The following is a 13,936-nucleotide window of genomic DNA, read 5'->3' on the forward strand; positions in this document are numbered from 1 at the left end:
AATGGTTTGAAGACTAAAACAATGTCTTCCAAAATCACCATACTTTTTTTTTCCTTACTAGACTTCTCTCCACTTTTGACTTTAGGCTGGAGATTGCACCACCAATTATAGTCTAAGTGGCATTCTATGCTCCCTTTAATTAACTGTCCATGTGACTTACACTTTCTCTGGAATCTGGGAAGTAATTGTTTTTTTTTTTTAAAGGTCTTTCCTGCTTCCTCAGATTGCATCTAAGATGTAAGAATAAACAGAAACTGCAGTATCAACAAAGAACCTAATTAAGAAGAATATGCAATGACAGCAAATATGTAAAAGCCATCTTTACTGAGGATAAGTGACGATTCAAATAAGCTTTTTAGATAATAAGAAGTTGAGGGTGGGTAGCTTTTAAAATTCTATTCCATAAGTACAATGCCATTTGCAGAATGACTACTAAATTAATATCTACCTAAAGTAGTAGTTGTGTCATCGGAAACTACTCTAGCTAGTTTACTTGAATTCTACACTCCTGACAACATTTTGAAAGCAATGCCTTAACTGACAAGGAGAGGAAAATCTAAACCCTGCCCTGCTACATATTAAAAATGGCCACTATGGGGCGCCTAGGTGGCTCGGTCGGTTAAGCGTCTGACCTCGGCTCAGGTCATGATCTCGCGGTCCGTGAGTTCGAGCCCCGCGTTGGGCTCTATGCTGACAGCTCAGAGCCTGGAGCCTGTTTCAGATTCTGTGTCTCCCTCTCTCTGACCCTCCCCCGTTCATGCTCTGTCTCTGTCTCAAAAATAAATAAACGTTAAAAAAAAATTATTTAAAAAATGGCCACTAATCCACTAATTCTTTCACTATCCTCTCTATCCTCTCCCTTTGAGACTTGGCATTCTCTGTGCCTATCGGAACCGCTGCCGGTTTTCAGACCCGGCCTCAGTTTGCAGCTTCTACTTCCTGTCTCTTCACTTTCTTTGTAACACGGCCACCAGAATGTGATGATGCTTCTCTCCACAGCTCCATGGAGAAGCCTATTCGGACAGCAACTGAGGCTCCTGGCTGACTTGTCCTGGAGAACTTCCCAGCCAAAGCCGGTCCCGACTTGCCAGCCACATGAAGTGGCTCCTCCAGAGACAGCTGATACTGCATGGAATAGAGACGAACTGTCCCCACCATGTACCCAAACTGCAGATTCAAGAGTAAAATTAACGATTACTGGAACACACCTTCAAACCTTAATTCAAGGTATTGTGAAAGATTTTAAATTAAATGGGCAGTGAACAAAGCAATAATTCTATTTTTTTGAGCATTTGCTATGTGACTAAATGCTTTACATATCCTTATTTCCTACAATAACCTTATTAAATAGGATTATTTTCTCTGTTTTATAAATGAGGTCACTATAGACTTGCAGATTAACTGCCCAAGATCACGTAACAGAAGGAGAGTATTCAAAGCTGTATCTTGTCAGACTCTTAGGCACATGCTTAGCAGGAAAATGGGATGAAGGAAATTCCAAGCTAATGCTACAGGCTCAAATTCTCATAAAATACAGTATGGATTAGAAAATAGCATGTCGGGGCGCCTGGGTGGCTTGGTTGGTTAAGCATCCGACTTCGGCTCAGGTCATGATCTCACGGTCCGTGAGTTCGAGCCCCGCGTCGGGCTCTGTGCTGACAGCTCAGAGCCTGGAGCCTGTTTCCGATTCTGTGTCTCCCTCTCTCTCTGCCCCTCCCCTGTTCATTCTTTGTCTCTCTCTGTCTCAAAAATAAATAAATGTTAAAAAAAAAAATAAAAAAAAAAAAAAAAAGAAAGAAAATAGCATGTCAATTAAAACGTATATCCTGAGGGGCGCCTGGGTGGCTCAGTTGGTTGGGCGTTCGACTTCGGCTCACGTCACAATCTCGCAGTTGGTGGGTTCGAGCCCCGCGTTGAGCTCTGTGCTGACAGCTCAGAGCCTGAAGCCTGCTTCAAATTCTATGTCTCCTCCTCTCTTTGCCCCTCCCATGCTCATGCTCTGTCTCGCTCAGTCTCTCAATAAATAAACGTTAAAAAAAATAATTTTGTTTTTAAAAACCTGTGTCCTGAGAACACCCCAATATTGCTTAAGATAACTTTTAAAATTAGTGGTAGCAGTTTTTAAAACACATTATTTGGAAAACAACATTTTCTCAGTGCTCACAACTTCGTATCTGCTGTGTGCAAGTGCTCCATACTAAAAAGAGGTTATGAAGATGAACGACAAGATTCTTGCTCCAATGGTTCTTGCATTTTTGAGAAATAAGGCATGTTACACAAAGAGTTTTTTTCCACAAGGTACCAAGTTGTAACTATCATGAGTGAGGAATAAAGTGCTATGGGAATTTATTCATTCATTCAACAAATATTTATTGAATGCCAACGCAGCAGTGAACAGATAGATATGGTCCCTGCTCTCAGAGAACTGACAACTCATGGTATTACTTTTGCTGGAAACGCCAGAAAGACAGGGATACATTTTAGCTTGGCCTTGAATATTCCTGGGCTTTTGGCAGGTGGAGATGCAGGGATTAGGGCATTCAAGGTACGGGGATAACAATGACCAGAAAAACGAAAAACCCTAATGCACAAGAAAATTAGGACATCCATGGGGACTTTAAAGTGAGAACAATATTTTAGTGATCCTAAGATTCAACTGATTTTCAGTGAGATCATTATTTTATGTACCAAAGGAAAAAGTACTTAAAATTTACAGCAGTGGCTCTCAACCAGGGGCAATTTTCCCTCCAAGGAACATTTGGCAATGTCTGCAAACATTTCTGGTTGTCACCTGAGGGGGTGCTATTGGCCTTTAGCAGTTAAGGGCAGGGATGTTGCTAATTATCCCACAATGCACAGGAGAGAGGAATTACTCAACTCAAGATGTCAATATTGCGAATATTGAGAACCATCAAACTATATAGGATGCCATAAATTGAGAGATGCAACTAGAATATTAAAAAAGTATTTGAAGACAGATGAAGTATAGTGGCTCAGTTTGCCTGGGATGACCCAGGATTTATAAAGGATTACAGGAAAATATTGCTGGTACCCTGTATCTGAATCCGTTTTCTCAACTTTGGGATAGTAAAGTGATGATGACTGGGGCTCTATGAGATAATAATTCCATGCAGTATAAAAGGCTGGCCCTTCATGATCATGCGTCCATCTATTGCTTTTGAGAAACCTTGTACTGTAATCACACTAATAAATCTTATTTCTGCTCATTGTGACTGATCTCAGGGGAAACAACACTGACTCACCAATCATGTGGTGTATTTCTTACTAATTGTATTTAAAGCCCAGCTCTTAAGCCACTTATTCTCTGAGGCTCCTCCTTATGCTCTCAGCTTAAAATATTCTCTTTTTCTTTGAACTTCTTTAGCATTATCACCTGTACTTCCCTAATAGTGTTCCTGTGATTTATCTTTCCTCTAAATATAATTTTTGGGGGGTCAAGACCCATGGTTAGTTCACACCTGTAACTCTCAGAGGACCCACTATAGTGCCTTCACATCATAGGTGGTCAATAAATACTTGCAAAATGAATAATTGAATAAATATACAGTACTGGAAGGCTATAATTAAAGACAAATTCCTCTGGGGCGCCTGGGTGGCGCAGTCGGTTAAGCGTCCGACTTCAGCCAGGTCACGATCTCGCGGTCCGTGAGTTCGAGCCCCGCATCGGGCTCTGGGCTGATGGCTCAGAGTCTGGAGCCTGTTTCCGATTCTGTGTCTCCCTCTCTCTCTGCCCCTCCCCCGTTCATGCTCTGTCTCTCTCTCTGTCCCAAAAATAAATAAACATTGAAAAAAAAAAATAAATAAACGAAAAGACAAATTCCTCAGACTTTTCCTACGTCTTTTCAGCCTTTCCTCACAGGGCTCATTTTGCAAATCTTTAATCATTTTAGTAGCTCTCCAAGTTCTCATGCTTCACTTACAGGGTCTCAGAGAGAACAGAGTTCTTTAACAAGTCCTAACCACTACTTTACAAAACACTATTTAGTAAATTCGACGGAGTTTCCGATCATTTCCCCATGGGATGGCAGTCAGTGTTTGATCTCAAAACATGTAAAGCACCTTACACAGGCAGAGTACTAAAGTCCTCTGAGGAAACAAGGGACAATGTGAATATAAATAGAAGCAGTAAGAAAATCTCTACTAATTGCTCACAAATCCCACATTACTGATGCTGACACTTGAGTGAGGGAGGGGAGCCGGGGGACCTTAGGACTAATGAACAAAAATCTTACACTGTGTAACTACCACAGAGAAAGGAGGAAAATAAGCAAAGTGTTCCTTTAAAAGATAATGAACAGATAGATTATTAATATTTTATTATTATATACCTTAATATAGAAATAAATGATTGTGGTCAATACAATACATGTACGGAAATTGTGAAGGTCGTGGCTTAGATTAATTTGCAGGACTTTCGTGCTTTAAATTCCCCCTTCTCTTCCTTCAGAGTGCTTCTTGGGCATCAATCAATGTTTGGTGGTTGCTTCCAGCAAGTCTTTTGCTTCATTTATTTTGGTTGCTAAGTAAGGAGATCCACCTAGGAGGACAAAGAAAAAACAAATGGATTAAAACTTCATCACTGACATTTTTAAAAGTCTCAAATAAGGAAAAACACTCGTAAGTGGAATCCTCTGATATTTTCCCACACATTCATCCTGTTGACAAATTATTTTACAAGCTAAGTAGAAATCATAACAGCATAAATTAAATTTGTTTAGTGAAGCGCTACAGATACCCAACAATCAAAGATAACCTCTGAGGAAAATAATGAAAGAAAGCTATGATCAGGAATAATTTGAAAAACACTCACACATTTCATTGGTCAGACACTGCCATTCAAATATTTGATCACAGAATTTTCTGAAATTAAATGGATGGTTAGGTAAATAAAATAATGGTCTCTGTCCAAGACTTTTTTTCTGTAAAGAGAAGAATATTCATCTATGAAGGAGGGTATCTTTCTGAAGGAGGTAAAGCAATCCACAGGAACTTTCAGAGATGTATCAAACCATACATTTCCACAAAAATGAAAAACATGTTAGAAAATCAACTATGTACTATCCAATCCTAAAAATCATATTTACTAATGTAGATGAATGAACTAATAAATGAGTGGTAATAAAAATAATGTTTAAAGGAAATGCTCTCTGTTCTCCAAAATAATCCTATTAGGATACTTATGTATACTTGAGTAGTCTTAGATTCACTGTACCCTAAAATAAAATTACATCAGTTCTTTTTTTTAGAATTCTTTCTAATGCAAATAGTAAGAAGGAAATTGAGCTGATTTTCAAACTCAGAATCATTATAAATCACAAACAGAACCTAACTGACATACAAAAATACTAGCCCCAAACAGTCACATTAGGCTATTTAAGCATTATATGCCTTCTCATTTCTACCCCTGAACATTTTTACTGCTTAACGCTTGAGCTAACAATCATATTATGGTTCACCTAACTCTCTGTGTTTGTTTTTATTTTTTTACTCTCCCCTTGAGTACAAACCATCTATGGCTTTTGAAAACCTTATAAGACCTCACTAGCTTACAAAAAAACAAAATACACCTCGATAGCATTGGTGTGTAAATTGTCCAGGTTTTATCCAAGCCTTTCATTAATATGATACCACCCACTTTATATAGGAATGAAAAAGCAGGGAAACAAATCAACAAACATGGTTATAGCAGAAAGGGCAATGCTGGAGGAAGCTATATTTAGCTTTTTGCCCTTGAGGATAATACTGACATTTTTACATCAAGATTTGAACTGCTATAAACACTTATGGAATATATCAAGGAGTGTCCTTGAATATACAGTAAGAATTACAAGCAACGTTGATGAAAGTTTCCATATGCACTTGGTTATGAAATAAACTGATTTCATGATTATCTTTGAAAATGATCTTAACTTAGGTAATGTCAATCTTGGAAAGCTGTTTAAATGTTTAGAGTTACCAAGGCAATGCCAGGCATTCTGCATGTCCTCAACAAATATTAAAATATTAATTGAATTCAAATATAACCTGTAATTGATTGATATGCACTCTGGATATTGAAATCGTAACATGCTCATTTAGCAATTAGCAGACAGAAAAAAGCCCACACTGGGCTCTGCACAGGGCGTGGAGCCTACTTAAAAACAAATTGAAACTTTCCCCTTATCTCACACCATATACAAAAATTGATTCCAGTTTATTACAAATACAATTATGTCAGGTAAAAGATTTCAGAAATTATCTTCATGACCTTGAGACAGGCGAAAATTTCGTAAACAGATAAAAAATGCACTAGGTATAAAGGAAAAATCTGACAAACTGGACTTTATTAACATTGATATTTTTTCCTTAAGTTTATTTAATTATTTTGAGAGAGAGAGAATGTGTGCAGGTGTGCATGAGTTGGGGAGGGACAGAGAGAGACGGAGAGAGAGAATCCCAAGCAGGCTCTGTGGTGTCAGTGTAGAGCCTGACACGGGGCTCAATCTCACAAACCAGGAGATCATGACCTGAGCTGAAATCAAGAGTCAGATGCTTAGCCAACTGAACCACCCACACACCCCTAAAATTAAGAATTTCTGTTCAGTGAATGGACACCATTAAGAGGCAAAAGCAAGACACAGAGAGAAGATATTTACAACACAAAAGACTCATGTCTAGAATGTTAGAATATATAATGTTCTCAAACGTCAATAAGAAAAGGAGACAACAAAAAATGAATAAATGGAGAATATATATTCGTACCATGGAATACTATACAGCAATACAAATGAATGAATCATTTCTATAACATTCACTGCTACATAAATGAATCTCACAAAGATAATAAATGAAAGAAGATGAATACAGAAGACTGCACACTACAGGATTCCACTTACATGACATTCAAAAAAAGGCAAAGCTAATCTATGGCTATAAAAGCCTGACAGTGGTCACCTCCGAAGAGTGGGGAATGACAGGAAAAGTACCCGAGGAGAGATTTGTATGGTTTTATTTCTTAATCTGGGTAATAGCTGCATAAATGAATTCATTTTGTGACAATTCATTGAGTTGTATACTTATCATCTATGTACTTTCATGAATGTATATTTCAATTTTGAAAAGCTTATTGAAAAATGTACTGAGGTATGTCGACCTCCTGCAGTCTGATGACACTACAAATTCATACTGTCCAAAAATCACTAGGTTCAACAAACCTATGATCAAGACCATGATGATGAGGGTAGTGACTAGGCGTTATTTGGTGTTTCCAATTCTATTTTCATAAATTAAAGAGTCTAAATCACAAAACAAAGTGTAGTAAGTTGCCCAACACCAGCCACAGAGTTCATATGAAGTGGAACCAGGATTCCTAGGAAGCCTGGCTCCTGAGCTGCCCATATTCTTCTTTTTTAAAAGATTTTAAAGTAATCTCTCTACCCAATGTGGGGTCAAACTGACAACCCCAAGATCAAGAGTCATACACTCCACTGACTGGGCCAGCCAGGTACCCCAAGATGGCAATCTTCTTGATCACCATACCACACCATTTTGTTTACAAGATTTCTTGGGTATTAAATTCCTATCATATCGAACATGTGGTTGTTGTAGATCTTTTCTGCTTTCTTCAAGCCCATAATCCCATCCTAGGCCATCCCCTTCCTTCTAGAGAAGATTGAAATCATGAGTGTGATTTATCATTTGAAGCATATATCTATGTACCCATTAGATAATAAATACCTTGAAGAACAACCTTATATCTCTGTATTATCAACACAGCTCTGAGTACACCAGTGGGGCTTGAGGTACTCTTTGTGGAGGAGTAGAAAAAGTGATGAGTTACTATTATTTTCTTAAAAGTTTTTCTTTAAGCTTATTTATTTTGAGAGAAAGAGACAACAAGGGAGTGACAGAGAGAGGCAGAAAGAGAACCTCAAGCAACCTTCACATTGTCAGCATAGAGCTAGACACGGGGCTCAAACTCACCAACGTGTGAGATCATGACCTGAGCTGAAATCAAGAGTCAAACACTTAACTGACCAAGCCCATCCAGGCACCCCATATTATTTTTCTTGCATCAGGTACCAGCTTCATAGAAGAAAAACCACTCCAAAGACCCAAAGATACGGAAAACAGTAACAAGAGTGTCACGAGTAGGTGCTTTAAAAAATAAATGTCTGCAAAACAGCTGAGTAAGAAATCCTAACAAGCACAAAAGAAAATAAATATTCTATAATTAGTAAGTGTTTCAAAGTTAGGTATAATTAATAATTATATATAACTAATAATATTAGTTATAACTTAATAATTATACCTAATTAAGTAGAATAATTGTTACTAATGTGAGTTTCATAATTAGCACACCAATCTGAGGATTAAGAAAATACAAGTTCCCTTATATCCTTGGGCTTTCCTTAGGTAGATCTTTTCATGGGTTTTTACATATTCTTCAACCTTCATTAAAACTTATGAATGTCTACATTCCAAACCTGTAAGACAGAAGTAAAAAGTATTACCATCTGCTGATTTGAAGGATCCTTAAAGGCTACCCACAATTCTTAAAAGAAAGATGTTAAAATCATGTGGAGACAGATGGACTTCTGGCATGAGGAGTTCCACTGATCTGCTCCCCAGTGGAACTGGTGAAAACTATGTAAATAACCCCAGCCACTTAAAACCTCTGAAAATGGTCTTAAAAGCAAAAGTAAAAAAGAAACATCTATTCAAGAAAATCTATGACAATTCAGTAAGAAAGGCAGGAAACTGGTATTTGAACCAAAACAGCTTCCCTCCTCTCCTCTCGGCTCAGCCAGACAAACACTTCTGCTGGACTGATGCAGCCAAAAACACAGGGCTCCCCTCTCTCCCTACCTCCTGGACAAAGGGTTTTCTTTCTGGGAGGAGCATGATCTCCATTATTCCTCTTCCTTCCCCCAGCTGCCTGCTGCTGAGGCTAAGTGCTAAGCAAGTGATACAGAAGCTCTACCTTAAGTGTGGCTCCTTTAGAATACTGGGCCTCAAGAGTCCTCCAGTCCATGAAGCGTGGTGGTTCCACACAAGAGAGGCAAGCTAAGAAGACCTCAGGCTACTGCTCCCTGTGTTGCATGCTTAGATCCTACAGCGGGGGTTTCATTTGGAGAGAAGACTGCCATAGTTCCCAGTCTCAACTCCAGAGCCCTGGCAGATATTTTTCCTATGAAGTAAACAGGCCATGAAACAGAGAGCCCCAAACCTCTTTCCAAAGGAACTGACTTCATTTACAACAGAGCATGGAGGGTGCTCTCAAGGACAGTACAGGGAGGGACAGCAGAGGTTCTGAAAAGCAACTGGGAGAAGATTCATGAATCTAGTGAACATACACAGTGACTGTATGTTCACAGGACAGAAACAGGGAACAAACAGCAGAGAGGAGCCCTCCTGGGTTCAGAACAAACATCAGACACTGACTCCAGAAACCGTTTCATCAAAGGTGCAACTATTTGATTGTATTCATTCGTAGAGAAATTTGTGTCCCAGGGCATTGTTGAGAACAACTGAGCAACTGGTCAGCAATTAGTGGAGTTTACAATTGGGTGTGATCAAGAAAAGAGAGGAAGAGTGCCCGACCAATACCACTGTTATCCCACAGTGGCTGAGTTGCATACCCAAAACTATGCCACCTTGAGGAACAGTGTAAAAAGCTTAACAAGGGGAGGTGGGGGGGGTGAGGGTATCAACTTCACTAAAATAATCCAGTTACTAAACAAATAAATAAAAATAATAAGCCCTCCCTGGGGTGGACAAATACCCTGAGCTGCTACAATACATAATCTAAAATGTTCAGTTTCCAACAAAATACTATGAGGCATACAAATTAACAGGTCATGACAGTATGACCCATACATACACAATGAAAAAGCAGAAACAGAAACTACCTGTGAAAATAATCAGATGTTGGATTTATAGGAAAAGATTCCCAAGAAGCCATTATACATCCACAGAACAAAATTGAAAAATCACTAGAGGTGCTCAAGAGTAGACTTGAACTGGCCTAAGAAAGAAGTAGTGAACTTGAAGGTAGAGCAATTGAGATTACTCAAGCCAAAGATCAAAAAGAAAAAAGAATGAGAAAAAAACAACAGTCTCAGACAAATGTGGGACATCATTAAAACCACAAATATACATGTAATGTGAGTGCCAGAAGATGAGGAGAAAGAAAATGAAAAAAAAAAAAAAATCTTTAAAAAAAATAATGGTTAAAAATGTCCAAAGTTTCCTGAAAAACAATAACCTACTCACCGAAAGAGCTCAACAAACTCCAAGAAGGATAAATAAAAAGAGATCTAAACACAGACCATCACAGTAAAAATGCTGAAAGTCAAAGGCAAGGAGAAAATCTATAAAGCAGTGTTAAATTAATTAAGTAAGGTGGCCATTGTACGGAAGTGGCTTTAATGCCTTAGTAGCCTACATAACCAAACCAAAACCTAAGCCTATAAATCCCTCAACATTAAGAAATTGAAACCTGAGGGCAACTAATCACCAACAGCCAACCAGACTCTTCCAAATAAAGCAAATGCTTAAGCTGTAGTCAATCAAACAATTTTTGTTTTGCTTCTGCCTCTTCTCTATACATGTATTTCCCCTAGCTCCTGTCAGTGGCGTGTTCCTAACCAATTGCAGTTTGGTGCGATTCAAACAGATTTTTGCTCAAATAAACCTTTTTAATATGCCTAGGTTTATCTTTTAATTTTTTAACGTTTATTTATTTTTGAGACAGAGAGAGACAGAGCATGAACGGGGGAGGGTCAGAGAGAGGGAGACACAGAATCTGAAACAGGCTCCAGGCTCTGAGCTGTCAGCACAGAGCCCGACGCGGGGCTCAAACTCATGGACCGCGAGATCATGACCTGAGCCGAAGTCGGACTGACCCACCCAGGTGCCCGCCTAGGTTTATCTTTTAAAAGTAGCAACAGGAAAACAATGTGTCACTTATTTAAAAAACCCTCCAATAAGACTGATAGCTGACTTAACAGAAACAATGGTGGCCAGAAGCAGTGGGATACATACTCAAAGTCCTCAAAGAAAAAAACGGTAGGCCAAGAATCCTAAATTCAGCAAGGCCTTCATTCAGAAATGAAGGCAAAACAAACGCTATCCCATATACACAAAACTAAAAGAATTTGTTGTTAGCAGACCACTTGAGAAGAAATACTAGAGGAATTTCTTTAGGCTGTAAGCAAATGACCATAGACAGCAATCTGAATTCACACACACAAAGAACACTAGGTAGAGATCACCATAATTATAGAAGACAATATAAACACATATTTTTCTTTCTTCTCTTAATTCACTGAAAAGGCAATGAATGGTAGAAGATAATACATACAGAATGTATTGTTGAACCTCTAACATTTAGAAACATATGCAAAATATATTTGCTAGTAATAGTACAAAGGAGGTCTGTGGGAACAAAGCTAATATGGACTAAGGAAATAACATGAGATGATGAGGTAGTAATACTAAGCGTACTGTTGGGTTTGTAACATTAGTAGATATAATACGTGTAACAATAATACCACAAAAAGGGTACACAAGGAATAGAGCTATGTAAGACTAATGTTTCTAAATATTACTGGAATCTAGTACAAATATGAAACAGAGTCTGATAAAGGAAGGGTACATATGAGAAACCCTACAGCAATCACTTTTTAAAAACCTCAGAAACAGTGAAAAAATAATGAAATTAAAATGCTAGAAAATATTCACTCCACGTAAAAGAAAAAAGTAAAGGAGGAACAGAGGAGTAAAAAAAAAAAAAAGACATGAGACATAGAAAACAAAAAGTAAATCAGACATAAATCCAACTATATTATTAGTAATAATACATGTGAATGGGTTAAACAATTCAATTAATCAAAACGTTGTCAGATTTTATTTAAAAAAACATGACCCAACTATATGCTGTTTGCCAGAGACACAAAAACACAGATTGAAAGTAAAAGGATGCAAAAAGATATATCATGAAAAAACCAACCATAGAAAAGCTAGAGTGCATATTCTCAAAATAGACTTTAAAAATGTAAACGAGATTTTTAAAAGGAACACCTAATAGGATCAAATTCATTAAGAAGATATAACAATTATAAACATGTATGCATCTAACAACAGAGGACCAAAATATATGAAACAGAAACTAACAGCATAAAGAAAGAAGCAGACAATTCAACAACAAAATTTAATGCCCCACTTTCAATAATGGATATAACAACTAGAAAAAAGATCAAGAAAACAGAAGAATTGCACAACACTTATACCAACTAGATCTAACAGACATCTACAGAACAAAACACTCCGCCCCCCAAAAAGCAGAATATACATTCTTCTCAAGTGCACATGGAACATTCTCCAGGAGAGACCATATGCTAGGCCATTAAACAAACCTCAATAGGCTAAAAGGATAGAAATAATCACATTATGTTTTCCAAACACAATGGTATGAAACTAGAAATCAATAAGGACAGATTTAGGAAATAAATATGTGGAAATTAAACAACATACTCTTGAACAATCAATGAGTCAAATGAGTCAAAAAAGGGAAATTAGAAAGTACGTGAAGATAAATGAAAATGAAGACACAACATACTCAAACTTATGGAGCACAACTAAAGCAGTGCTTACAAGGCAATTATAGCTATAAATGCCTATGTTAAAAAAAGAAAATCTTGGGGCGCCTGGGTGGCGCAGTCGGTTAGGTGTCAGACTTCAGCCAGGTCATGATCTCGCGGTCCGTGAGTTCGAGCCCCGCGTCAGGCTCTGGGCTGATGGCTCAGAGCCTGGAGCCTGTTTCCGATTCTGTGTCTCCCTCTCTCTGCCCCTCCCCCGTTCGTGCTCTGTCTCTCTCTGTCCCAAAAAAACGTTGAAAAAAAAAAATTAAAAAAAAAAAAAAAAGAAAATCTTAAATCAATGACCTAACCTTCAACCTTAAGACAATGTAAGAAGAAGAATAAACTAAACCCAAAGCAATTACAAGGAAGAAAACAGTAAAAATTAAAACAGAAATTAATGAAAGAGAGAATAGAAAAAAAGGAATTACAGAAAAATCAATGAACCCAAAAGCTGGTTCTTTGAAAAGAAACCTTTAACTTGTTGATCAGCAATAAAAACCTTTTTCTTGTTTGACCAAGAAAAAGAGAACAGATTCAAATTATTGGAATTAGAAACCAGTATTACTATCAACCTTAGAGAAATAAAAAAAGGTTATAAAAGAATACTATGAACAGTTGCATTTCAACAAATTGGATTACTTAGATAAAATGGACGAATTCCTTGGAAGACACAAATTACTGAAACCTGACTCAAGAAGGAATAGACAATCGAATAGACCTATAACAACTTAAGAGATTGAATCAGTAATCAAAAAACTATGCACAAAGAAAAGCCCAGGCCTAGACGGTTTATAGAAGAGGAGGAAACACTTCCTAATTTTATAAGGCCCACATTACCTTGATACTAAAACCAAAGACATCACAATAAAACTACATATCCATATTTCTTATGAATATGTATTCCAAAAACCCAACAAAATACTAGACAACTGAATATAGCAACATATAAAAAAATTATACGCTAGACCAGGTGAAATTTATCCCAGGGATCTGAGGTTGGTTTAACAACTGAAAACCAATTAATGGAATCCATTACATCTACAGAATAAAAAACAAAAATAGAAGGGAATTTCCTAACCTGATAAAGGGCATCCATAAAAAAAACCTACAGATAATACCATACTAATGTGGTAAAGACTGGATGTTTTTCCCTAAGATCAGAAACAAGACAAAAATGTCTGTTCTCACAAGTTCTTTTCAATATATATATATATATATATAAATATATATATATATTCAAACATCAATAAGTACATTAAACATAAAAGAACTAAATACTTGTATTGAAAGTC

At 37.4% G+C, this 13,936-nt stretch overlaps 1 protein-coding gene across 1 annotated transcript in view; it reads right to left on the bottom strand.

Moving 5' to 3' along the window:
* Positions 1-4,320: 4,320 nt before the first annotated feature.
* The window catches only part of DNAJC15 (DnaJ heat shock protein family (Hsp40) member C15), a 70,470-nt gene continuing 60,854 nt past the window's right edge, over positions 4,321-13,936 (bottom strand). The window contains exon 6 of the mRNA XM_045477522.1: positions 4,321-4,558. Coding sequence (XP_045333478.1) covers positions 4,488-4,558 — 71 coding nt within the window. The 3' untranslated portion in view covers positions 4,321-4,487. The remainder of the gene's footprint in view (positions 4,559-13,936) is intronic.

This window comes from Leopardus geoffroyi, chromosome A1 (genome assembly GCF_018350155.1).
Source record: "Leopardus geoffroyi isolate Oge1 chromosome A1, O.geoffroyi_Oge1_pat1.0, whole genome shotgun sequence".
Taxonomy (NCBI): Eukaryota; Metazoa; Chordata; class Mammalia; order Carnivora; family Felidae; genus Leopardus; species Leopardus geoffroyi.